The 28,000-nt window shown below is 44.8% G+C and overlaps 1 protein-coding gene across 1 annotated transcript; it reads left to right on the forward strand.

Moving 5' to 3' along the window:
* The first annotated feature begins 49 nt into the window (after window positions 1–49).
* On the forward strand, window positions 50–28,000 carry slc52a3 (solute carrier family 52 member 3). Its single transcript, XM_052031454.1, has 3 exons — window positions 50–1,125; window positions 15,852–15,975; window positions 27,788–28,000. Exons 1-3 carry the CDS (start codon window positions 56–58, stop codon window positions 27,998–28,000), a joined length of 1,407 nt encoding a protein of 468 aa, XP_051887414.1. The 5' UTR covers window positions 50–55.

A 28,000-nucleotide genomic window follows, 5' to 3' on the forward strand; every position in this document is an offset into this window, starting at 1 on the left:
ACCTTCGAATGCAAGTGCTCACTGTTCCATTTACCGACCTGTCTGGTGCAACAGCATGGCCCTCACTGTGCACCTACTGGCTTGTATATTTGGCATGGGCTCATGGATTGCCATCAATGGACTTTGGGTGGAGCTGCCGCTCATTGTGAACGTGCTCCCCGAAGGCTGGGACCTCCCCTCGTACCTCACTGTCATCATCCAGTTGGCCAATGTGGGACCTCTGTCAGTCACCCTCATGCACAAGTTTGCACCAGGGAAGATGAAAGAGATTATTGCCATATATGTCATTATCAGCATCGGGATACTGGCCAGCTTATTGCTGGTGTTCTTTTGGAAGGAAACTACACTCCTGGCAGGTAAATTACACAGCACAGCATTTCTGATCTTGACGTTTTTCTTATCGTTGGTGGACTGCACGTCTTCTGTGACCTTTCTCCCTTTCATGATGAGACTCCAGACAATGTACATCACCACTTACTTCATTGGAGAAGGTCTAAGTGGCTTTGTCCCTGGCATTGTGGCCATAGGCCAGGGCGCTGGGATGATCAAGTGTGTGAATGTCTCGAAGGCAGCCAACATGACCATGGAGAACCTCACCGATGGAGCGAGTCTCTACCAGACTGAAGCCCATTACTTGCCTGCTAACTTCTCCACTGAAACGTTCTTGATTTTCCTCATGGTCATGATGATTTTTTGCCTGGTGGCTTTTGTTTTCCTCACTCGGGTCGCCTGTATATCTCACAAGAGTCCCAGTGAAGAGCAAGTCTCAAATCAAGCAGTTCATGTCTCCACCACTGAACCAGAACTGAGTAAATACTTCTCCAAGCGACCAGCGGATGCCCAAGGCCCCAGTCTAACAAGTCTTCAGAAACAGGTGGCCAATTCTAAGTTTGCAACTGAAGCACAAAATTTGACAATCTGTGTGCTCACGGGGTATTCCAGACATCAGCTCCTGTTCCTTTACCTTCTGGTAGTCTGGGTGAATTCATTGACCAATGGCTTTCTACCATCAGTGCAGAGCTACTCATGCTTGCCTTATGGGAACACCGCCTACCACCTTTCGGCTGCCTTGAGCTCCATGGCTAATCCTGGTGCCTGTATCATTGCTTTAGTCCTGCCCAACAGGTAGGTCACAAAGAATAGTATGGTTAGACCATTGTTGTGATCCATTCTAATGGGTTTTACTGAAATGACTTGAAATATACTGTGAGTAACATAGTGATGTCTAAAAACTTATTCCCAGTTTATTGGGGCATTCTTTATTTAATTTATATGTTCACAGGATGCCCATAAATTGAGGAGATAGTTAAGAGTCAACCAGCATGATGGGTCCAGACTGAATGAGCTGGGAAGATTACCTTCCCTGAAGGGCATTAGTGAACCCAGATGGGCTTTAATGACCATCCATTTTGGGGTTTCTGTTACTGAAATGAGTTTTTTTTTGACATTGCAGTTTAGTTTTAATATGATGGGATTTGAACTTATGTCTTTGGATCAGTGGTTCAGAACTTTGGCTGGAAGTCCTGTAACTTAGAGCCATAGAGCATGGAAACTGGTTACCTGGACCATCAAGTCCACACCAACCATCAACCACCGTTTACACTAATCCTACATTAATCCCATTTTTTTATTCTCCCCACATTCCCCTCAATTCACCCCAGATTCTACCACTCGTCTACACACTAGGGGACAATTTACTGGTCAGTTAACCCACCAACCTGCTCATCTTTGGAACGTGGGAGAAAACAGGAGCTCCCAGAGGAAACCCATGCGGTCACAGGGAATACGTGCAAACCCCACAAACACAGCACCCGAGGCCAGGATTGAACCCAGGTCACTGGAGCTGTGAGCCAGTGGCTTTTTTAGCTGTGCCACTGTGATGTCCACTGAACCATCTACCTAACATCCCGGCAAAAATTCAGAGGTAAATTTTTTTCTAATGATCCTCTGGATGAATAGACCAGGAATGGTATTTCTTTGATCTCTTCAGCCAAATTTCTTCCTTCCCCCACACCTCAGGAAGATGTCAACCAGTGTGATCCCACGAGTAAGAGCAAGCCAATGGGGTAAAAATTCAGTGGAGCAAAAAAAAAAATGCAGATGCTGGAAATCCGAAACAAAAACAGGAAACACTCAGTGGGTGAGGCAACATCAGTGGGGAGAGAAACAGGGATGTTGCTTCAGGTCAAAGACCTTCGTCAGAACTGGAAATGTTATAATGTAGAGAGGGGGACGAGTGGAGAGAACACAGGGAATGTATGTGATAGGATGCAGACCAAAGTTGTCAAGGTAACAATGGATGTAGGGTCTTGACCCGAAATGTTGACAATTCCTCTCCCCCCCCACAGATGCTGCTCGACCCACAGTTCCTCCAGCAGTTTTTTTTGTCAAGGTATCAATTGCTTTAAGAACTGGCAATTAGAGATGTAAAAGTAAAACATTTGAAAAGAGGGGGTGCAGCTGTACCTGTGGAGAAAGAGAAAAATTATAAATCAAAGAATATATAGTAAACTTTTAAATTTACTATTCAGTCCTAAGTGCCTCAGTGCACCCAAATGAAAGGCAGCAAGGCCTTTGACAAGGTCCTTCATGGCAGGCTAGTCTGAAAAGTTAGATCGCATGGGATCCAGGGAGAGGTAGCTAATTGGATTCATAATTAGCTTGATGGTAGAAAGCAGAGACCGATGGTCGAAGGTTGTTTCTTGGACTTGAGGCCTGTCACTGGTGGTGTGCCACAGGGGTCGGTGCTGGGACCTTGGTTGTTCATTAATTATATAAACGATTTAGATGAGAGTGTACAAGGCGTGGTTAGTAAGTTTGCAGATGGCACTAAAATAGGTCATTTCATAGACAGTGAAGAAAGTTATCAAAAATTACAGGGGCAGGGGGTCTTGATCGGCTGGGTAAGTGGGCCGAGGTTTGGCAAATGTCAGATAAGTGCAAAGTGTCGCATTTTGGGAAGTCAAACCAGGGTAGGACATACAGTATACAGTGAATGGTAGTTCCCTGGGGAGTGTTATTGGAAGAGAGGGACCCAGGAGTACAGGTACATGGTTTGCTGAAAACAGTGTCACAGGTAGACAGGGTGACAAAAAAGGTGTTTGGCATGCTGGCCTTCCATCAGTCACGGCACTGAGTGTAGGAGTTGGGATGTTATGTCGCAGTTGTACAAGATGTTGGTGAGACTGGACATGGAATATTGTGTACAGTTTTGGCCGCTCTGTTATAGGAGAGAAATCATTCAACTGGAAAGAGTACAAAGAAAATTTACAAGGATGCTGCCAGCATTTGAGGGCCTGAGTTAGAGGGAAAACATTGAATGTAGAACATTACAGCACAGTACAGGCCCTTCGGCCCACGATGTTGTGCCGACCTTTTAGCCTACTCTAAGATCAATCTAACCCTTCCCTCCCACATACCCCTCCATTTTTCTATCATCCATGTGCCCATCTAAGAGTCTCTTAGATGTCCCTAATGTATCTGCCTCCACCAGCACCCTAGCAGCGCGTTCCGCACACCCACCACTCTCTCTGTAAAAAAAACTTACCTCTGACTTGCCCATCTAAGCTAGTCCCATTTGCAGCAGGTTCTGGGGGGTGTTGTAGACCAGAGAGACTTAGGGATAGAAGTACATAGTTCTCTCTTAGTGGTAGATGAGATGGCATTTGGCCAATATCCCTCTAAACCTTTCCTATCCATGTACCTGTCCAAATGTCTTTTAAACGTTGTTTTTGTACCTGTCTCAACTACTTTCTCTGGAAGAAAAACAAAGGACTGCAGATGCTGGAATCTAGATGAAAAACACGATGATGCTGGAGGAACTCAGCAGGCCAGGCAGCATCTGTGGAGAAAAGCAGACGGTCAACATTTTGGGTCAGGACCCTTCCTCAGGACTCAGAAAAGGGGAAGCCCAATATATAGGAAGGAAAAGCAGAGCAGTGATAGGTGGACTAAAGAGGGGAGGCGGGGTGGGCACAAGGTGGTGATAGGTAGATGCAGGTAAGAGACAGTGATGGGCAGGTGTGGGGAGGAGGGGAGAGCAGATCCACCGGGGGATGGGTCAAAGGTAAGGAGAGAAAGGGGAAAAAAGAGAGGCTGGGAAAGGGAAGAAGAGGAGAAGCATGGTGGGGGGGGGGGGGGTGGGGGGGTGTAGGGAAGTGGGTGTGGGGATTACTTAAAGTGGGAGAATTCTATGTTCATGCTGTTAAGCTGCAAGTTTCCAAGAAGGAAAATGAGGTGCTGTTCCTTCAGTTTGCGCTTGGAATTCTCCTGGCAGTGGAGGAGGCCGAGGACTGACATATCAGTGATGGTGTACTTCCTCTGGCAGCTTGTTCCATATGCGCACCACCCCCTGCATGAAGAGGTTGCCACTCAGGTCCCTTTTGAATTGTCCTCCTCTCATCTTACACCCATGCCTTCTAGTTTTTGATTCCCTTTCTCTGGGAAAAAGTCTGTGTGCATTCACCCTATACATGCGTCTCATGATTTTATACATCTCTATAAGGTCACCTCTCAGTTTCTTATGCTCCAAGGAATAAAGTCATAAACTGCCCAACCTCTCCCTATAACTCAGGCCCTCCAGTCCTGGCAACATCCTCGTAAATCTTCTTTGCACCCTTTCCAGCTTAATGACATGTTTCCTACATTAGGGTAAGCAAAACTGTACACAATACTCCAGGTACGGCCTCACCAACATCTTATACAACTGCAACATAAGGTCCCAACTCCTGTACTCAATGCCCTAATCTGTTAGGTGACGGTATTAATAGGTGTGGAGTTAAATGAGGTTGAGGTACAGAGTAAAACAATGACCAATTTGAACGATGCAACTTGTTTCAGGGACTAAGTAACCTGTTAATGTTCCAGATTTTCCCCTCTCTAGTCTTGATGGTTTGATACCCTGTAAGTAGTGCATCTACTGAGCTTGTAATTTTCAAAAGATATTCTGTCAGAAGAGCCAGAAAGGGAATGCAATGGAATTCGGCTCCAAGCAAATGTGCATTTTAATCAGAATAAATTGTTCTGCTTTGCAGAAAGTTTAATAATAGGCCTGTTATTGTGAAAGAGAGATGTTGACCTGCTATTTCCCAGCCCTTAGGAAGATTTTTTATGGATCAGTAAGTATCTGCTTGCAAGTATGATTGACAGTTTTATTGGTAGGAGCAAGAGAGAGTCTAAGCAGCTCTACATGACATTCAACAGCAATGCTGTGTCCCCAAATATCAACATTCTCGGAGCCAATATCACCAGAATTTTTCAATTGCATTATCCAGCATTTTGAATCACACTGGCCCTCTTTATGCACTAGGCTGTCTGTAAGGGAAGATTTTTTATATTTAATAATATTCTAATCAGAGATTAGCAATAAACACTGGCCTAGCTCACATCTCGTAATTGAATAAAGCTCTTCATTAAAAAGCAGATAACAGTGCTGTTAAAAGAATGGCTTGCATTTATATATGACTGCTCATGACATTTGAGGGTACTTTATGGCCAGTGAAGTACCTTTGAGGTGTCTTCAGTGTTACGTTGGAGTCATGGCAGCCAGTGTGTGCATAGCAAGCTCCCAGAAAAAAGGAATGTGATAATTACCAAACAACCTGTTTTTAATAAAATTAAGAAAGCACAAGGAAACCAGAGACACAAGAGATTCCGCAGATGCTGGAATCCGGAGCAACATACAAAGTGCTGGAGGAACTCAGCGGGTCAGGCAGCATCTGTGGAGGGAAATGGACAGTCGACACCGGGCTGAGCTCCTTCACCAGGACTGGAAAGGAAGAGGGCAGAAGCCAGAATAAGAAGGTTGGGGGAGGTTTTCCGCCTTGGGAGTCTCCAACCTGACAGCCTCAACATCAATTTCTCTAACTTCCGGTAAACCCTCCCCTCTTCCCCCCCCCCCCGCTTTGTCTTCCCTCATTCCTGTTCCCCCCCCCACCCCTTCTTTCCCCTCCCCGCCCTCATGACCTGCACATCTATTCCCCACCGCCTTCCCCATTTTCCATGGTCCATTCTACTCTCCTACCGGATTCCTCCTTCAGCCCTCTGCCTCTTCCGCCTATCACCTGGCAGCTTCTCACCTCACTCCCTTTCAGCTCTCCTCCCCCACCCACCTACCTTCCCCCTCTCACCTGGTCTCACCTCACCCCTGCCTGCGTGCGCTCCTCCCCCTCCCCCCACCTTCTTGTTCTGGCTTCTGCCCTCTTCCTTCCCAGACCTGATGAAGGGTCTCGACCCGAAACGTCAACTGTTTATTCCCCTCCATGGATGCTGCCTGACCTGCTGAGTTCCTCCGGTATTTTGTGTGTGTTGCTCCGGATTCCAGCATCTGCAGGATCTCATGTGTCTCAGGACTATATCCTCTATGCCTTGCCTATTTAAGTATCTGTCTAAGTGCCTCTTAAATGTAGAGATTGTATCTGATTCCACTATCTCCTCTGGCAGCGCTTTCCAGATATCAACCGCTCTCTGTGTAAAAATCTTACCTCTCGGATTCCCTTTTAAAACTCCTTCCTCTCACCTTCAACCTATGCCCTCTTGTTTTGATACCCCTATCTGAGAAAAAAGATTCTGACTATCTACCCTATCTGTTCCTCTCATAATCTTGTACACGCCTATCAGGTCACCCTTCAGTCTCCTTATCTCCAGGGAAAACGAGCCCAACCTATCCAATCTCTCCCCATAACTAAAGTCCTCCAATCAGGCGATATCAGAGCAGTGCAGTGGAAATGTGCTGGGCCCATAACTATCCTCTGCTATTCTTCAGCTGAATATTTTAGGCAGACACGGTAGTGTAACGCTATTACAGCGCCAGTGACCCGGGTTCAATTCTGGCCACTGTCCGTAAGGAGTTTGTACGTTCTCCCTGTGTCTGCGTGGGTTTCCTCCGGGTGCTCCAGTTTCCTCCCACATTGCAAAGACGTACGGGTTAGGAAGTTGTGGGCAATGCTATGTTGGCGCTGGAAGTGTGGCGACACTTGTGGGCTGCTGCCACAACACTTCACGCAAAAGATACATTTCACTGTGTGTTTCGATGTACATGTGACTAATAAAGAGATCTCATCATGGTGAGTCTCCTCTGCACTCTCTCCAGCCCGGTTGATGGACATGTGAGGGAATAAGTTACTGGGAAGTAAGTGGGGTGGGGGAGGTGGGAATGATAGGATTACTCCATAAACTTGATGGGCTGAATGGACGCCTTGTATTTAGCTAGGAAATATATATTTAAAAATAGGCAGCAAACTGGAGTTCCAGCTGTTTTTTGTTTTGCATTTCGATGTTTCATGTTTCAGACAGGGAGCCTTGTGAACACATCACTTGGCGTTCACTCTCCTGTTATAAATAAAATATTGATCAGCAAAGTGAGAGACCAGGCAGTAGTGCTTGCTCAACAAACACAACATCAATCTTACACAAATCTGTCAGATCAGTAGGAGCAGCAGAATGATCTTTCACACCAAGCAGCAAGAGAACAAGAAAATTGCTCATTGCAGATACGGTCCATTTACACCATCCACACTGCTGTCTGAGCCTTTCTCACCCATCTTCCCCGTCCTTGTCGACCTATATACAGGCTGCTGATTAAGCCATGCCTCAGTTTTAAATTTCTCCCACCATGGTCTCCCCCCACTCCCTCCCTCTGTAGCCTCGTCCAGCCCCACCGCCCTCTGAGACGTCTATGCTACTTCAATTCTGGCTTCCAGATCATCCCCGAATTGAATTGCAATTGGTTTATTAAAGTTCAAGTTTATTGTCATGGGCAAACATACACAGGGTATAAATGCTATGCAAATTAGCTTTTTGCAGCAGCCACTCAGTATATTACAAATATGACAAACTTAAATTGCATAAATTTAAATTAACATAAATTATACATAACTTACACAACAAAACAAATATAAGCAACGAGATCAGTGCAAGTTGAAGGAAATATAGTCCGAGGTAGAATTAGGGTTTTTGAGGTGGGTTCAAGAACCTGATGGCAGTGGGGAAGAAGCTGTTGTTGAACCTTGAGGTGTGGGGTCTTCAGGCTCCTGTACCTCCTGCCTGATGGCAGCATTGAGAAGAGGGCATGGCCCGGATGGTGGGGGTCCCTGATGATGGACGTCATCTTCCTCAGACATCGCCTCTTGTAGAGGTCCTCGGTGGTGGGGAGTGCTGTACCCGTGATGGAACTGGCTGCGTCCACCACTCTCTGTAAACTCTCGTGTTCCTGTGCAATGGAGCTTCCACACCAGGCCCTGATGCAACCAGTCAGAACCAGTCACATGTACCAAGATACAGTGGAAAGCTTTTGTTTGCGTGCCATCCAGACAGATCATTCCATATATAAGTACATCAAGGTAGTAAAAAGGAAAACAGAATGCAGAAAATAGTATTACAATTACAGCAGATAGATAAAGTGCAAGGGCCTCGACGAGGTAGATTAGGAGATCAAAAGTTCATCTTTTAGCGTATGAAAGGTCCATTCAAGAGTCTGCACTGTGACCGCTGGTATACCTTTTGCTGCCACAATTCAGTGTGGCCCAGTGGTGCAGCAAGTAGTGCTGCTGCCATACAGCTCCAGCGACCCCGATCTGATCGTGCCCTTGGGTGTTGTCTTTGTGGAGTTTGTACATTCTCCCTGCGATCGCTCTGCTTCCCTCCCACATCCCAAATCTTGCTGACTGATAGGATTATTACATCAGCTTATTACATCTTCTCCCCCTCCCCCACTCACCTACCAACCCTTCCCCCCCCCACCTGGACTCGACTATCACCTGAACTCACCAATCCCCTGCCAGCCTGCGCTCCTCCCCCTCCCCCCACCTTCTTATTCTGGCTTCTGCCCTCTTCCTTTCCAGTCCCGATGAAGGGTCTCGGCCTGAAACGTCAACTGTTTATTTCTCTCCATGGATGCTGCCTGACCTGCTGAGTTCCTCCAGCACTTTGTATTACTCCAGATTCCAGCAACTGCAGAATTTTTTGTGACTGCTAGGATAATTGACCAGTGTAAGTTACCCCTAGCTAAGTGGGTGGGAAGTTGGTATAGGGAAATGAGAGTGAATGGGTTACAAGGAAATAGGATTGATGGGATTGCTCTGAGGACAGCATACACTCAATAGGGTGAATGGCCTCCTTCTATGTAGTAAAGTAATATGAAAGCAAAACCATATTCTTGTCCCACCCCAGAGGCTTGAGCACAGAGGCTTAGGCTGACAGTAGGGGCATGGTCGGCCAAAGGGCCTGTTTCTGTGCTGTACGACTATGACACACCAGGAAGGCTGCACCATGGCGTGAATCCAATGGCCTTCTGTTCACCACCATGGATGGGAATGGGCAACCATGGGAGTTATTCATGGTGCCTGCCCACTATTCATGCCTCAGTGTATATTGCAAAACCAGAATGTTTGCTCTTTTTGTTGTTCTTTGTGGGAGCTTGCTCTATACTAAAGGATGCATGTCTCTCGCACGATAACAGTGGGAAATTGGTAACTTTGGTTATTTATTGTCAAATGTACCAAGGTACAGTGAAAAACTTTGTTTTGCAAGCCATCGATACAAATCATTTCATTATAACAGTGCATTGAGATAGTACAGGGGAAAACAATAACAGAATGCAGAATAAAGTGTTACAGTTACAGAGGAGGTGCAGTGCAGGCAGACAATAAGGTGCAAGGCTATAACGAGGTAGATTGTGAGGTCAATAGTCCATCTTATTGTACTAGCGGACCGTTCAATAGTCTTATAACAGTGGGATAGAAGCTGTCCTTGAGCCTGGTGGCACGTGCTTTCAGGCTTTTGTATCTTCTGCCTGATGGGAGGGGGGAGAAGAGAGAATGTCTGGGGTGGGTGGGGTCTTTGATTATATTGGCTGCTTTACTGAGGCAGCGAGAAGTGTAGACAGTGACTGTAGTCCAAAAGTACTTCATTGGCTGCAAAACCCTTTGAGAGGTCATGAAAGGTGCTAAATAAACGTAATCCTTTTATTGTCATTCAACTCAGGTTCCCTGTCACTTGGTAACACAGGTCTACGTCCACTGCCTTTTCCTCCTTCCTTTCCCAATCCATGAACATACAATTTTTTTCACCTGGATAAATTATTTCTTTGTTTGCTCTGCGAACTTCCAAAAGAAAATCTTTACTTTTTAGTTGAGGAAAGGGTTTTAAAAACTATAAATGCTGGAAACACATGCCAGGTCAGGCAGCATCTGTGGAAAGAGAAACAGAGTTAATATTCCAGAATTAGGAAAGAGAGAGAACAAGTTAGGTTTAGGTTCATAGAAGGTGGGGGAGGGGTGGATTAGACAAAGGAAATATCTCTGAAAGGGTGAGACCAGGGTTGCCGTGGGGGTAAATTGCAGAGATCATCCAGTTGATGGGTTAATGGGGCAGATTACCCATCACTCAAATGGTCTCTATAGCTTATCTCCACGCATTCCAAACCTCACCCGATCAGAGATAAGCTCTTGGAAGAAAACTGTTTTCGGACAGAGTGTGGAGTGGGTCCAACTGCATGTTCTTTTAGAAAGCTGGCATGGATTCAATTCCTTCTGTGCTCAAAAAATCCATCCCATCAGTATATTTTTATATAAAGCAACGTATAACCAGGGGGTTGTAATTTATCTGAGAGTGCTTACTGGTGCAGGTCAAAATACAGCTTCTTTTCAAATGCTGTGTCTTGATGGAGAGCAGAGACTTGTGCAAATGTTGAGAAAGTTGTGCAAATGTTCTTGGCTCAAACCCTCTTTATGACTTTTGGGGTGGTTTTAATCTTTTCCGATGCTTTGCTTTCTTTTATAACTTGTACCCCACAAACTCTCCTGGACAAATCCATTATCAGGAGTGAAACAGATCAAACTTCAGTCAGTTAAAAAAAGCAAGAAGGAATTTAGAAGAAACCTCTTGGAGAGTGCGGTATGCCAAAGATTTTTTAAAAGGAAAAACTGACTGAAATCACAAATTAAAAATGGGATGATTTACAAAGGACCACAGGAACCGTGGACACAGATTTGGGATGTGGATTCTGCCAATCCAGTGCCATATCACCCGTTCAAACATTGAGAGTTAAGCAAGAGCATTAGCTTTCTGATTGGTTGACCCCTCAGTGGAATTGTTGCTCACTCCAATTGCTTTCTGGAATGGATTCACTTTGGATCTAAATAGGATTGGCAATTGCAATGGTGAGGGCACACAGATATATAATTCTGGGCAAAAAGATACAAGGAGGTGTGTGGGGACAAACATTTTTACTCAGTGGTAAACTGTGGATAGTGCAGTGACACAGCTGGTAGAGCCACTGTCTCAGAGGTCCAGTCATCTGGGTTTCATCCTGAGCTCCGAATCTGTACGTGTTCTCCCTGTGACCGTGTGGGCTTCCTCCAGATGCTCCAATTTCCTCCCACATCCCAAATACATGTGGGTTATCTGCCAACCGTAGATTGTGTGTAGGTGACTGATGTAGGGAGAACTGATGGGAAGGTGGGAAAAATCAAATGGGGTTAGTACAAATGGGTGCTAGATGGTCGGCAAGGACTTGGTAGACCGAATGGCCTGTTTGCCTGCTACGTGACTAGCGATTAGCATAACACTATTATGGCGCCGGTGACCCAGGTTCGATTCCGGCCACTGTCTGTAAGGAGTTTGGACGTTCTCCCCGTGTCTGCGTGGGTTTCCTCCGGGTGCTCTGGTTTCCTCCCACATTCCAAAGACGTACGGATTAGGAAGTTGTGGGTGTGCTATGTTGGCGCCGGAAGAGTGGCGACACTTGCGGGCTGCCCCCGGAACACTCTACACAAAAAGATGCATTTCACTGTGTGTTTCGATGTACGTGTGACTAATAAAGATATCTTATCTTATCTGGAATTGACTGCCCACAGGGATAATGGAAACAAACTCAATAAGGACATATGCAGGGACTGGAACAGGACTCGAGGGAGAATAATTTGCAGGGTTATGGGGAAAGAGTGGAGGAATGGAGGTAAAGGGATTACACTGCTAGGATTGACCAATGGGCCAAATGGCCTCCTTCTGTGCTGAAACAATTCTGTGAAGAGCTGAATGTGTCATAAATACTTATGCTTCAAAAGAGCTGCAAAAGTTAAAATGTATTTTAATGCAAAGCAGCCTCAGATTGGCAAGAAATTATCATTAATAATATGACTTATTTTCTCCTTTCCCTGAGGAAGACACTAATTTATGTTTGTTGGCTGCTCTTTGCTCTTTGCCTTCCTGCTGCTGATTTTCCCTTCCATCAGCCCTTTCTTGTTACTTTGCAAGTCACAGTAATCTCACTGCATTCTGTATCTTTCTCACTCACTCCAGGATCGATTTAGGACATAGAACAGTACAGCACAGGAACAGGCCCTTTGGCCCACGATGTTGTGCCGAACTAATTAAACTGGTAATTAAATGCCTAACTAAACTAATCCCTTCTGCCTACACAAGGTCCATATCCGTCCATTCTCTGCATAATCATGTGCCTATCTAAGAGTCTCTTAAACACCTCTATTGTATTTGCCTTCACTACCACCCCTGGTACTGCATTCCTGGCACCCACCACTCTCAGAGTAAAAGAACTTGCCCCACACATCTCCTTTGAACTTACCCACCTCACCTTAAATGCATGCCCTCTAGTATTAGATATCTTGACCCTGGGGAAAAGATACTGGCTATCTACTCTATGCCTTGCATAATCTTATAAACCTCTTTCTGAGCTGTCCTCAGCCTCCGCCGCTCCAGAGAACACAACCCAAGTTTGTCCAACCTCTCCTCATAGCACATGCCCTCTAATCCAGGCAACATCCTAGTAAACCTCTTCTGCACCTTCTCCAAAGCCTCCACATCCTTCCTATAATGGGGCGACCAGAACTGAATGCAAGACTCCAGATGCGGCCTAACCAGAGTTTTATAAAGCTGCAACATAGCTTTCTGACTCTTAAATTTAATACCTCGACTAATAAAGGCAAGCATGCCGTATGCATTCCTTACTGCCCTATCAACCTGTGCAGCCACTTTCAGGGAGAAATTGTATATGTATATACAATTTATGTTTTTGTATATTTACCTATTATAGCACTTATATAGATGAATTCATGTCCCTTTAAACTAATGCATGTCTACCTGACCCTATCTTGACTAACCCTGACTGCATGTGTCAGAGTCAGGTCTGGTTGGGTGTACATTCTGATAAAACATTTGTGTTTGGGTTGGGATTGTCTGGACCTTATTCATGTTGGGATGATTTTCTCAGTATTGCTGTGTATGTTCTCTCTTCGTGATCAATATTTGGTGTTTAATTCTCCAATAGATATTTATGATTACTAAATTGAAAGCTTGGGTCATGTATGAAAGATATTATAAGTCTGCAGGTGCTGGTAAGGTTTTAAGTTCATATCTGTCAACTCTATGTCAAAACTATGGTTCACTCCCTTCTTGTCTACACAGCTGAATAAGGAACATACTTGCTGTTCTTGCTGGTTGCTATCAGTGTAGAGACTCACTTTTTCTGTGAAGGTGCCAGGTTCACAGATACGGGAACACACAAAATTATGACTGGGAGAGTGTTGAAGGCACAGGAAGATTGTAAATCCTGCAACTATTCACTGGATGGAGCTGATACTGGGTTTGTAGAAGTGGATGGTCCAATCTAAAAAGCAAAGGGTTGTAACTAGACCAAGAGTACAAAGTTGTCATGGAAAGAACTGGAAAGATTACATGACACTGTGAATACACTAGGCATGAAAAGGCCAGATGACTATCCCAAGCCATGATCAGAATTCGTCGAATTTAAAGCTCGGACACACTACCTCTGGCCCAGTTGGTCCGCATCAGCTTGCTCCCACTCCACCACGCTATCAGCATGTCCTCCTATTCCTTTCTTCTTATGTGTTCCACAAATGTTACTTAATTTAAATACTTCCAGGGTAGTCAATTCCAATGCACTAATCACACCTGAAGCTTAATGACTACCATATTTATGTTCACTAGGTTGGACTCTCTAACAAGTGGAAATATCTACTCTACATCCAGACTATAAGACACTTTCATTCTTCTAAAGACTTCTGTTGTAAGACTATTGAACGGTTCCTTAGTACGATAAGATGGACTCTTGACCACACAATCTACCTCGTCATGGCCCTTGCACCTTATTGTCTACCTGCACTGCACTTTCTCTGTAACTGTAACACTTTATTCTGCATTCTGTTATTGTTTTCCCTTGTACTACCTCAATGCACTGTTGTAATGAAATGATCTGTGTGGATGGCATACAAAGTTTTTCACTGTACCTCTGTACATGTGACAAGAATAAACCAATTCCAATTCTTTCTGGTCATTCATTGACATTGTGACTAAATCCTTGCATATCTCCTACCATGCATCTCCCCCATCCTCTCTCCTGCTCACCACTACTGTGTTGCAACAACATAGGAGCAAATAGCACAGTCTCAGTAAGTGAAAACGGAACTCTGAAAAATTCCCCTCTATTCCCTCCCTCTAAATCAGGCCAGGAGATTTGGTCAATGTGGACATTACAAAGGTGATAGACATCACAAAGGTGATAGTCATCACAGGGATATGATGGGCAGAGTGGCCTCCTTGCTGTGCTGTAAGTTTCTATGATTCTGGCATGCCGGGTTGGTGAACAGATTGCCTATGTGGTAAACTATCCATATCACTGCGTCACTTTGGAACATTCTTAGGTACATTGCATAACGGAGAAAGACTTTCTGATAGAAACCTTGCTATAGAGTCATACAGCATAGAATGGGCCCTTCGGCACACTATATTATAAAGATGTACTGCACTCTTTCTATTCGATAAGTATGCATGAAGACCTTCTTCTTTGGAAAGTGCTCCACCCATATCTCCTGGAACCAGGTGCCCAAACCTTTCATATCTTTTCTTCAATGTGATAACTTTGATTGGCATCTTATTGGACCAATTCCCTCCCCTGTGTAAAAGAGGCCAGGAAAGCAGAGTAGCATAGTAGTTAGCATAATGCTATTACAGCGCCAGCGACCTGGGTTCAATTCCCGCCACTGTCGGTAAGGAGTTTGTACGTTCTCCCGGTGTCTGCGTGGGTTTCCTCCGGGTGCTCCCGTTTCCTCTCACATTCCAAAGACGTACAGGTTAGGAGCTGTGGGCATGCTATGTTGGCGCCAGAAGAGTGGCGACACTTGCAGGCTGCCCCCAGCACATGCTTAGCAACGCAAAAAGAGGCATTTCACTGTGTGTTTCGATGTACATGTGACTAATGAATAAATATCTTATCTCTTTAAATTTTATTCTCTTACTCCTTCTCCTATCCTTTCTTTTATCTCTTTTTCTCTCTCTCTCTCTCTGGATCAGTCCATTTCATCCATGGCGTGTGACAAAAATGTTTAATAAACCCAGCCTTTCCGGTCTCTCCTTATAAGTAAACCCCTCCGTTCCAGGCAACATCCTGGAGAATCTCTACTGCACTCTCTCTATTGCTGCATCTTCACTGTAGTGTGGTGGCCAGAACTGAACAGAATACTCCAAGTGTGGCCTGACCAAGGTTTTGTACAGTTGCAACATGAGCTTAACACCAGTGAGAGCTAATGGAGACTCCCTGATGGTCTTGGAAGCTTATTGTCATCAAAAAAAGATAAATTTAAAAATATTAAAATATTAAGACATTTAAGTGATAACAATGTGTTTCTCATTCTAATTTTAAAATGTCACTCCCTCTCTTTCCAATCTAAAGATTATATCATTACAAAGGTGTGTTCTTGATCGACATTTGTGTCAGCGTGGATTTTCAGAATACCTGGATCTATAATTGAAGAAACAGTTTGTTCGCAAGTGTTGCAAGGAAAAGTTGACGAGCTTCTTGCCTTCCCCTTTCCCAGGTCCTTGTTGCTGCTGGGGTCTCTGACTCTGCTTGGAACGACATTTGGTGCCTACAACATGGCCATGGCTGCCCTGAGTCCCTGCCCCTTACTGCAGCATTCTTCAGCTGGCTCTGCCCTGATTGTGAGTATGGGGGTAAGAAGGGGAATATGCAACGTCGCGTCATCTTGCACATGTAGTTGAAGAGCCTGTTGAAAGGATTCTAGATATCTCGCAAAGGAGTTATAGGGAGAGGTTGAACAGGCTTGGGCTTTATTCCTTGGAGTGAGGGAGACTGAGATAGAGGTGTATAAAATCATGAGGGGCATGGATAGGGTCTTTTTCCTGGGGAAAGGGAACCATAACTGGAGGGCATAGACTTAAGGTGAGAGGGGAAAGATTCAAAAGAGACTTGAGGGACAACTTCTTCACGCAGAGGGTGGTGGATATATGGAACAAGCTGCCAGAGAAAGTAGGTGCAATAATGACATTTAAAGGACATTTGGATAAGTTTATTGATAGGAAAGGTTCAGAGGGACATGGGCCAAATGCAGGTAAATGGGACTAGCTCAGGTAGGCACCTTGGTTGGCATGGACAAGTTGGGCCGAAGGGCCTGTTTCCATGCTGTATGACTCTATGACTCTACCTGTTTCCATCTCCTCCTCCATGTGGCTTCAGTGAGCAATGTTGTCTTCTAATGTGTGCTCTCTCTGTGGATTCCTGATAGAGTCCATTGGTGGAGTGTGCAGACAAACTTACTGATGAGAAAGGAGCCCCCTATAATAAAAAGCTTAAGATAAGATTTCTTTATTAGTCACATATACATCAAAACACACAGTGAAATGCACCTTTTGCATAGAGTGTCCTGGGGAGAGCCCGCAAGTGTTGCCATGCTTCTGGCGCCAACATAGCATGCTCACAACTTCCTAGCCCATACGTCTTTGGAATGTGGGAGGAAACCGGAGCACCCGGAACAAACCCCGCAGACACAGGGAGAACGTACAAACTCCTTACAGACAGCGGCCGGAATTGAACCCGGGTTGCTGGCGCTGTAATAGCGTTACGCTAACTGCTACACTACCGTGCCTGCCCTTTATTCAAGCATTCCTCACAACTTGATCCCGGGAATGAAAGGCTTGATGTATGAGGAATGTTTGTTGTCTCTGGGCCTGTACCTGATGGCGTTCAGAAGGATGAGGGGGGATCTCATTGAAACCTTCCTGTTACTGAAAGGCCTGGATAGAGTGGACGTGGAGAGGATGTCCCCATCAGTAGGAGAGTCCAAGATCCGAGGGCACAGCCTCAGAATAAGCCTTTAGAACTGAGATGAGGAGGAATTTCTTCAGCCAGAGGGTGGAATTCGTAAGCACAGACAGGTGTGGAGGCCAAGTCATTGGGTGTATTTAAGGCAGAGGTTGATAGGTTCTTGATTGGTAAGAGGGTTTAAAGGTCATGGGGAGAAGGCAGGAGAAGGCGATTGAAAAAAATCAGCCATGATTGAATGGGCATGGATGGGGGTGGAGGGTGGTTGGCGAAGGGCCTGTTTCTGTGCTGTACAATTCTATGATAGAGTTATCATAGAATTGTACAGCACCTATGTACACCTGGCCCCACCCACAAGAATGTCAGTGCTTCACTGCAAAGCTCAATGGGAGTACATCTGTTGAACCGGAGTTTGGATGCACTGGCATCTGAGCTTGTCTTGTGTTGGGCTGTGAGTTTAATCGGATGATTTCAGCTGTTAAAGTCTCTGCTTTACGATAGCCAATTATTCAGAGTCCTTCATTCCACCCCTACTCCCTTGTGTTCGCTCCTCATTCTCACTCCTCTTACATTCACAGTTAGAAATCTGAACACTTCCTTTACTTTCTCGACTCATGTAGGCGAGAGGTCGTGAGAACTGACCTGAGTTTTTAACATGTGGATCAGTTTCTTAGTACAATTGTTAAATCAATAATGGGCTCACTCAGAGCTGTTGGCGCAGTCCTGCTACAGTTCAGAAACTGCAAGTGTAACTTTAACTCTGGACTGTGGTCAGGAGTGAATGTGGCCCTAATAAAATCTAAAGAAGGATTTCACATTTGTACAGTGCTCTTTATAACCAAGGGCACCCCAAAGCACAGCTAATAAGTCAAGTCGAATTTATTGTCATGTGCACACGTATGGTGAGGTACAGGTGCAATGAAAAACTTGCTTGCAGCAGCATCACAGGCACGTAGATTCAGACAACGCACAAAACTAAATTATACATAAATTGTACATGAATTATACAAGGCAGTCAAGGAAAAGACTACAAAACAAGACATTAGTACACAAACACAATTAGAAGCAAGTCCACGGTAGAGCAAGTGTTCCGTTGCTGAGGTAGGGTTAGGGTTGGGCAGGTTGGTTCTAGAACCTGACGGTTGTAGGAAAGTCGCTGTTCCTGAACCTGGTGGTGTGGGACTTCAGGCTTCTGTACCTCCTGCCCGATGGTAGCTGCAAAAAGATAGCATGACCTGGATGGTGGGGATCTTTGATGATAGATGTTGCCTTCTTGAGGCAGCGCCTCCTGTAGATACTACCGATGGTGGGGAGGGATGTGCTCTTGATGTCCACTCCTCTCTGCAACTTCTTCCGTTCCTGCGCATTCGAATTGCCATACCAGACCGTGATGCAACCAGTCAGGATACTTTCAACAGTGAACCCGTAGAAGTTTATTGGAGTGTTTAGTGCCTTCTCAAAGAAGCCAGACCTCCAATGTAATCACCTTAGCCTGTGTTAGGTGAGGAACCTCAGCAGAGCAAAGACTGAACCCATATGGGAGAAATAAAACACCAAAGGAATTGGTATTGGTGTTCGTTTATTATTGATACATGTACCGAAATACAATGAACAGCTTTTGTTTGCATGCTATCCAGACAGATCATTCCATACACAAGTACATCGAGGTAGTGAAAAGGAAAACAGAATGCAGACTATCTTAGAATTGAGATTTAGAAGAGTAGAACGATGATAATAAATGTAATGGGTGGATCTGCTGAGAGAAGCTCGCTAAGAGTCACCACTCCTTGACACCTTCTTGGACGAAGGAAGACTAAAGTTCGCAAAAAGAAAGGCATAGAGAAACTAGAGAGGGTTACCAAGGCGACCAAAGGACCTTGTAAAATGCTATTGTTAAAAACAATGGTGTAAGGTAATGTGGACCCTTTGAAAACAGAATCAAGGGATATGTGGTTAGTGTATGGCTGTGTGAATGAGCAAAAGATCAGTCACACTTCTAACGAATCGCACAGGAGACTCGATGGGCTGAATGTCTTGCAGCTGGTTTTTTGCTTTTGTTTTTATGGAACATTGTAATTGAAAGTAAGGAAACGAAGACATATTGAGTAGTTTTATGTTAGACTTCACAAGTGAAGGGAATAATAAAACAGGCATTGCAGGGATACCACAACAACAGGGTGGATGGTCACAGCCTTTTTCCCCAGGGTAGGGGAGTCTAAAATGAGAGGGCGTGGGTTTGTGAGTGGGGAAAAATTTAAAGGGGACCTGAGGGGCAAGTTTTTCGCACAAAGGGTGCTGGGCATATGGAATGACCTGCGAGAGGAAGTGGTGGAGGCAGGTACAATTACAATGTTTAAAAGACATTTAGACATGGATAGGAAAGGTTTGGAGAGATATGGGCCAAACACAGGCAAATGAGATTATCTTAGATTGGCTTCTTGGTCGGTGTGGATGAGTAGGGCTGAAAGGCCTGTTTCCGTGCTATATAACTCTATGACTCTACAACAAGGGTATGTATTAATGTCGCACCTTTATTGTGGCAAAATGCCTCCCTCACAGATGTGTACGAAACAAAAATATTTTGACATCAGCAATGTGAGGAGGTATCTGGGCAGACGAACAAAAGCTTGGTTAAGGCGGTAAGTTTTAATCAGCATCTTAAAGATGGGAAGAGAGACAAGGTGATGTGGCAAGGTTTAGGGACAAATTCCCAGGGCTTAGCGATCTTATCAGCTAAAGGCACAACTGCTACTGAAGGAAAGATTAAATGAAGGGTGATTCCGAGGCCAGTATTTCAGTGGCTGGAAGTTACCGACATCAAAGTAAGCAAGAAAAAAAGTTAAATTCTGTCAAATTCCCAGGTTTAAAACTGTGAGAAGATAGAGGTTATTTAACCACAACCTTCTGCCTGTCTCATGATTGAAGAATTATCCCTTTAGATCAGAAAGCCACACAGGTAACTCCACGGTAGCATAGCGGTTAGTGTAACGCTATTACAGCGCCAGCGACCGGGGTTCAATTCCCGCCGCTGTCTGTAAGGGTTTTGTATGTTCTCCCTGTGTCTGCGTGGGTTTCCTCCGGGTGCTCCAGTTTCCTCCCACATTCCAAAGGCAAACGGGTTAGGAAGTTGTGGGCATGCTATGTTGGCGCCAGAGGCGTGGCGACACTTGCGGGCTGCCCCCAGAACACTCTACACAAAAGATGCATTTCACTGTGTGTTTCGACGTACATGTGACAAAGAAATCTCGTCTTATTATTTGGGAAAGGTGAGAGGAACAATGGAAACAGGACAGGAGTAGATCATTTGGTCCTTTGAGCTGGCTCCTCCATCCTTACAGGTTGGTAGATAAGATAAGGTATCTTTATTAGTCTCACGTACATCGAAACACACAGTGAAATGCATCTTTTGCGTAGAGTGTTCTGGGGGCAGCCCGCAAGTGTCGCCACGCTTCCGGCACCAACATAACGTAGGTTAATTGGCTGCTGTACGTGCCCCAGGTGTGTAAGTGAGTGGTAAAATCTGGGGTAAGTTTATGGCATTGTGGGAAGAATAAAATGGGACGTGTGTAACTGGGTTCTTGAGGGTCAGTATGGGCTAGGTGGGCTGAAAGGTCTGTTTCTGTGCTATGCAACTCTATGGCTCTATACTGTACTCATTAAGACTATGGGTGATATTCTACCTCAGTTCATTATTCGGCACTATCCCCATATTCCCTGATTTGTTTAATATCCATAAACCTATCGATCTCTGTTCTGAACGAACTTAGTGACGGAGCCTCCCCAACTGTCCCGGGGAAGGAGTTCCAAAGATCCAACAAACTCAGAATCAAGAATCAGGTTTATTATCACTGACGTATGTCGTGTGGCAGTACAGTGCAAGACATAAAAATTACTGTAAGTTACAAAAATAAATAAATAGTGCAAAAGGAGAATAACGAGGTGGTGTTCATGGATTCATGGACCGTTCAGAAATCTGATGGAGGAGGGGAAGAAGCTGTTCCTGAAACATTGAGTGTGGGTCTTCAGGCTCCTGTACCTCCTCCCCAGTGGTAGTAATGTGAAGTACTCTACGTAGAGTTTGTTGGACCTTTGGAGATGGCCTAATCTTTATTCTAAAATGCTGTCTCCATTTCTAGTCTCCAGAGCAGGGGAAACAACTTCCTTGCACTTAGCCTGTGAAGCTGGAAAGGCAAAGAAATTATCAACCTATTGATCTCTTCACCTTTCTTGTGAGGAAATTATCAGAACCAATAATTAAGGACAGAATTAATGGGCTAATTTATTGTAACGGTAGGTTATCTAGAAAAAATAACTGGAGTAGTAATTAGAGGAGGGATCACAGATGTTTTATACAATATGTCCCCCTTAGCTGCGGGTTTAGCATCCATGGATCTATGTACTAGTGGGGTCGGGGTTGGGAACACGAGGGTCAGGAACATGGATAGGTTTGCGGCTGGAGCCAGGATCCAGAGTGTGTGGTCAGAGTTGGAGCTGGGGTCAGGATTGGCATTGGAAAAACTGGGGTCAGGAATGTGGGTAGATCTACATGCATGGCGAAATTGAAATTTACAAGCTGAAATTTACATAGAAGTTGTTATATCAGTGCAGGGATTGACTGTTGGATCTGATAGCAACCTAGTGTCATTGTCATTGGCCTTAGTGGTATCTGTATTTTTTTGTTTACTGCAGCAAGTTCATGTCCTATTCCTCATGAATGATGAGGACTCTGTGTACACCAACTTTCAAAGGCATTTGATAAGAATCTACAATAACAAACACAAAATGCTGGAGGAACTCTGCAGGCCAGGCAACATCTATGGAGGGAAATAAACAGTCGATGTTTTGGGTCGAGACCCTTCAGGACAGGAAAGGAAGAGGGCAGAAGCCAGAATAAGAAGGTCAGGGGAGGGGGAGGAGCACAGGCTGGCAGGTGATAGGTGAGTCCAGGTGAGAGGGGGAAGTTACCTTGTGGAATTGGAAGCAGGTTAGGAGATTAATTGGATGGTTGAAGTCTGAGAGTGGGGTTAATGGATGTGCACAAGTTGAAATGAAGTGACCAATGTTGTCCCACTGGGCTTGTGCTGGCTTTGCAGCTGTTTAGTAAACTTAATGAGGACTTGGTTACTGCAATCATGCATCATATGATGTAGGACCTGGCAATGATGTAAAGGCTTAAGGTAGAGTTTTAGTAGAGCATAAAATTAGACAAAACGTAATGCAGTGAAGTGAGAGGATTTCAACAAAAGTCAGGGTGAGGACATCCATTTTGGTTCAAAACCAGATAGCTCTGCACATTAATTGGGGCAGATCTTTGGTTGACTTGGGTTGCTGACCTCTGAGAGCTCCCGTGTGCAGTCAGTTGCACCGTGACATGTGCAAAGCATTCCAAATCACTCCGTACCTGTAATAGAATAAAAATATGCTAAAAGAATTATTTTTTAAAACATTTAATGAATTAGAATCATATCCATATGCTAAAAACACAAATCAAACCATAAGCTGAAGAAATAATAAAAAGTGATTGCACTCACCTTTCTCCTGCAGCTAAAGTCTCCTATTTATTTGAATGGGGAGGCTTCAATTGGCCTGGGCTTTCCATGCACCATTTGAAGCTCATGTCCTAAGACAGCTGACGGTCAGCTCACTAGAACATTCCCAGGTTTGTCTTTCCATGTCTCAGCTCCATTCACCAGACTTCACTCCAGCGACAGAATTGAGAATAATGGACTGTAGTCATAATGGGGAAGGCAGGCCTTGGAGGAGATACTTTGTATGGAAGTTGCAATGGGAATCAAGATCTCCCTCAATCTTCACTCCACCTCCAATGAAATACGTGGATACCAGGGCTTTCAAGACCGAGATCCCCTCTCCATCTTTACCCCACCCCCAGTGAGATACATCGATGCCAGGGCTTTCAAGACCGAGATCTCCTCTCAATCTTTACCCCACCCCCAATGAGATACGTTGATGCCAGGGTTTTCAAGACTGAGATTTTATTTGGGTCAGGCCATCAAAGAATATGCAGTTAACATTTCAGGTCAATGATCTGAACTGTTCATATGAAAGGTCATTATCTTGAAGTATTAGCTGTTTCTTTCTCCAGAGATGCTGCCTGACGTGCTGAGTATTACTAGCATTTTCTTATTTTCTGCATTTTTTTTGCTTTCCAAATATTAAGAGTTAATTAAGGGGAGGTTTAATATTACATAATTTACTGGCATGGTAGTGCGGCGGTTAGCATAACGCTATTACAGCGCCAGCGACCTCGTTTCAATCTCCGCTGCTGTCTGTAAGAAGTTTGTACGTTCTCCCCGTGTCTGCATGGGTTTCCTCCGGGTGCTCTGGTTTCCTCCCACATTCCAAAGATGTACAGGTTAGGAGCTGTGGACATGCTATGTTGACGCTGGAAGAGTGGCGACACTTGCGGGCTGCCCCCCCAGCACATTCTGTAACACAAAAAGACACATTTCACTGTGTGTTTCGATGTACATGTGACTAATAAATAAATATCTAAACATTTTGAATAGTAGAAACTGCTTTCGGTGATAAAAGACATAAATTTAAGGAAGTTGTCAAAAAAACCAGAAAATGAAAGCTTTGCAGTGTAGTGAGCTGTTAATAAGAGGATACTGGAAGTAGGTTCAATGGTAAATTAGTAAATTAATTTATTATTGTCACATGTACCGAGGTGCAGTGAAAAACTTTGTTTTGCATGCTTCTGTACAGATCATTTCGTTACATCAGTAATCGAGGTAGTACAAGGGAAAAGCAATAACAGAATGCAGAATATGGTGTCACAGTTACAGAGAAAGTGCAGTGCAAGGCCATGATGAGGTAAATTGTGAGGTCAAGAGTCCAGCTTATCATACAAGAGGTTTGTTCAATAGTCTTATAACAGCGGAATAGAAGCTGTACTTGTTACCTGCTGTAAGTGGTACGTGTTTTCAGGCTTTTGTATCTTCTGCCCAATGGGAGGGGGGAGAAGAGAGAATGTCTGGAGTGGGAGGGATTTTTGATTATGTTGGCTGCTTCACTGTAGCAGTGGGAAGTGTAGACATAGTCCATGGAGAGGATGCTGGTTTCCATAATGTGCTGAGCTGCATCCACAACTCTCTGCAGTTTCTTGCGGTCAAGGGCAGAGCAGTTACCATACTAAGCTGTGATGCATCCGGATAGGATGCTTTCCGTGGTGCATCGATAAAAATTGGTGAGGGTCAACAGGCACATGCTGCATTTCTTTAGCCTCCTGACGAAGTAGAAGCGCTGGTGAGCTTTCTTGGTCATAGCATCTACGTGGTTGGACTAGGACGGGCTATTGGTGATGTTCACTCCTCGGAACTTGAAGTTCTCAACCCTCTCAAGCTCAGCACAATTATTGTAAACAGGAATGTGTGCACTGCCCTGTTTCCTGAGGTCAATGACTAGCTCTTTTGTTTGGTAACTTTCAAAAGAGAATTCAATAGATTCTTACAGTGTAGGTATTTGCATGGGTGTGCAAAACTGTGGGGGAGTGGCACAAGAGCTGGCACTGGTAGAGTGGACAAGATGCCTGCCAAGTTCTCTGCTCCTTCACTCTACGAAGGCAGACACAGTGAGATTGCTGTTCGCCTTCTCTATTCCTTCTAAGTATCTCTTGATACCATGTTGTGTGCCTCAGTAGATTAATAGCCAGTTAAACTAGATCCAGAGAGACTTTTAAATCAACACTGTGGCTGGGGTTGAGAACCTGACTGCTCCCCTGAGGCTAGGTTTGTAGAATGTAAAAACATTATTCCAATTAGTTTCTGCTTAACGCATTTATATATCAGCACTTTTGTGGTTTAAGGAGATATTACTTCTTGTCATAAAATAATAATTATATAATCACACTTGCCATTATATGGTGATTGCTGAAATAATATTGTTCTTTCTTTATCCCTAAGTGCTAATTTTTGTTACAGCAACAACTTATATTTTAATTCTTCATTTTTGTGGCACCACTATTGTGCCTGAGTTTTGGTGACATTCTTCATGTAATTTTACTGTTGTAGTGAATGAGGCCAAGCAAGGCTCAGTCTGCTCAGGCTTCCAGCTCTCCTTGTCGCTCAGGTCAGGTATCCAAGGACATAAGGAGCAGGAGGGTCTAAGCACAGGGGGCTGACTTTCACCTGGAATCTCTGGTTCCTTGGCAACTCTGAAGCAAAAGCAATTGGCTGGAAGAACTCAATGGGTTGAGCAGCATTTATGCGAGAAAGGAATTGTCAAAGTCTTGGATCAAAACCCTGCATCAGGTCTGAGAGTGGAGATGGCCAGTAGAAAGAGGGGAAGGGGAGTGGTGTGACAGGAGCCTGAGGTGATTGTTGGAATGGGGAGGGGTGTAAGATGGCCGGCAGGGTGTGGCAGGTAGAGGCAGAGAGGAGGGGTGGAGTTGGGAGAGAGTGGCAGGTGGATGGAGGCAGACAAAGAGAGAGAAAAATGAGAGGCAGGTGGAGTGAGGTGGGAGGAGGGGAGGGTGAACTTTGGAGACAGTTGCTGGAGGGAGGTAAGCAGGACCATAAAGTACTTCCAGTGCTGGGATCTGATAAGTAAAGGAGGCGAGAATGGGAACCGTTAGGGGAGAGGTGTCTGGCAGATGGAACCAGAACCAGGTGGGGGGGGGGGGGGGGGTAGGGAGCAGATGGAACTCTGAACCTAAGTTTGAGCCTCCTGATTTCAGGTCTATAGATTGGAAACTTCAATTAGCCTGGGCTTTCCATGCACCGTTTGTAGCTCATGTCCTAAGACACGTTATGGTCATTTCATTAGAACATTCACAGGTTTGTCTGTCCTTGCCTCAGCTCCGCTCACCCAACTTCACTCCAATAAAATCTCAGTCACGAAAGCCCTGGAGTCGACGTGTCTCATTGGGGGTGGGGTGAAGATTGAGGGGAGATCTCGATTCCCATTGCAACCCTCATGCAAAGTATCTCCTCCAAATCCTGGCTCCCGTGCTGTGATTACGTTCCATCTTTCTAAATTCTGCCGCTGGAGGGTATTCTCATTTCTATGTTACCAGACTGTGAAAATTTTGGATACATCATTCAAATCACTCTCAGTTGCTGGGGAATGTAAGGCCAGTCTAATCGACAGCGATGACTAACAATGACTCTGGAAGTCAGTATAGTTTCATTCTTTTCTTCTCCTTCTGAGGAGAGGCATCATTTAGTTTGAAAATTACTTCTGTGAAACACCACTTGAGGATAATGAATCTCATAAACCTCACTTTGATATATTCGAAGTACTTTATAAATGCAAGTTGTTGTTGTTGTGCAGTACTCCATTAAGCGTGACCTAATATCACCGTATAAAGCTCAGTGTTGAGTCTTGCCTGAATACATTCCTGTGAACTGCCCCAAGAAGGTTTACAACTGTGAACGTTCGTGTTGCCGGCAGTGAACATGGAAGGATCTGTGGTGGCTGCCTGCTTTTCCGTGAGGCAGAGTGCTCTGGTTATACCCTCTGCACAAGTTCAGAGTCAGTCAGGCAAAGGAGACAAGAGAACCAACCCATCAAGACAGGGTGGTGAAGGCAGCATGCATGGCCCTCAGCTTCTCCTGACGTGATGCCTCATCAGCAAGCACTTTGGGCACAGGTCTCCCATTTTCACCTTGAATTTTTGCAGTGCCTTTTGCAAACCCAGCATGTCTCAAAGTGAACCAGCCACTGAAGTGCATCTTTATTGTAGAAATTGCAGAGCGGGAAACACAACAGGCTACGGCTGCACAGTATGACCCCAAATGCATGGATAATGTTTTTTGGAGTTCTTGGCTGATGGATAAATGGCCAGGACCCAAAGATAATTCTCTTGCTGCTGCTTGAGGTACAATGGGATCTTTGACATCCACCTCAGATAGTAGAATTGGCCTAAATCTTACGTGAATTGGCATCTCTGACAGTGCGGTCCTTGCTTGGTATGGCTTGAGCTTTACGCTCAAGGCTTTGGAGCGAGATTTTAACACCCAGCCATCTGGATTGAAAAACAGAGCATGCCCTTAGCTGACACAATGGATGGCTTCCAAACTCCCACTGGCACAAGGGTCCATGGCATCTTGCTGTGCCCAGATAGACCACCTCATTTCCTACGTTCCAATAGCTAAAATACTTTGAAAAGTAATAATCTCTCTTCATCAGATAGTAGAAGTTCATGCTATGGGAGGACAATCAGCCCATTGTATCCTTAGTGGCAAATGAATTTGGAACCTCCGATGTAACAAAAGGTGCTATGTAAATACAAAAAACAGAACACTGGAGGAACTCAGTGGGTCAAGCAGCATCTGTGGAGGCAAAAGGCGTATGTTGACATTTCAGGTCAAGAACCTGCATCAGGACTGAGAGGGAACCCTTTGGCCCACAATGTCTGTGCTGACTATGATGCCAAATTGGAGGAGGAAAGATTGCCAGTGGACCGGCTATCTTCCCTTTACATTCTCAGTCGTGATGAAGGATCTTGACCTGAAAAATTGACTATCCCTTTCCCTCTGCAGATGCTGCTCGACCCACTGAGTTCTTCCAGCGTTCTGTTTATTGTTCTAGACTTCGGCATCTGCAGTCTCTTTTGTCCATGTAAATACAAGACTTTCTTTTAAGGTTAATCTTCAACCATTGTATATTGTGTCTATTTCTTGATTATTCTGTGTGCTTTTGTATAACGAGCTGTGCTTCCTGTTCACACAGGTCGTTTCATGGATTTTATTTACTGGGACCTTGTCCTATGTCAAGGTGATGATTGGAATCATTTTCCGCGATGAGAGCCACAGCGCCCTGGTGTGGTGTGGAGCAGCAGTGCAGTTTGGCTCCATGATTGGAGCACTGACTATGTTTCCGCTTGTAAATGTGTTTGAGGTTTTTCAAACTGGGGACAACTGCAATACAAACTGCCCCCTCTAA

Source organism: Pristis pectinata, chromosome 16 (assembly GCF_009764475.1).
Source record: "Pristis pectinata isolate sPriPec2 chromosome 16, sPriPec2.1.pri, whole genome shotgun sequence".
Classification (NCBI taxonomy): domain Eukaryota; kingdom Metazoa; phylum Chordata; class Chondrichthyes; order Rhinopristiformes; family Pristidae; genus Pristis; species Pristis pectinata.

Excerpts from the sequence above, each read along its gene's own strand:
- slc52a3 (XM_052031454.1), top strand. The coding sequence starts at position 56 with ATGGCCCTCACTGTGCACCTACTGGCTTGTATATTTGGCATGGGCTCA. Across the intron at positions 1,126-15,851 it reads GCTTTAGTCCTGCCCAACAG|GTCCTTGTTGCTGCTGGGGT; the intron begins GTAGGTCACAAA and ends CCCCTTTCCCAG. Across the intron at positions 15,976-27,787 it reads CAGCTGGCTCTGCCCTGATT|GTCGTTTCATGGATTTTATT; the intron begins GTGAGTATGGGG and ends CTGTTCACACAG.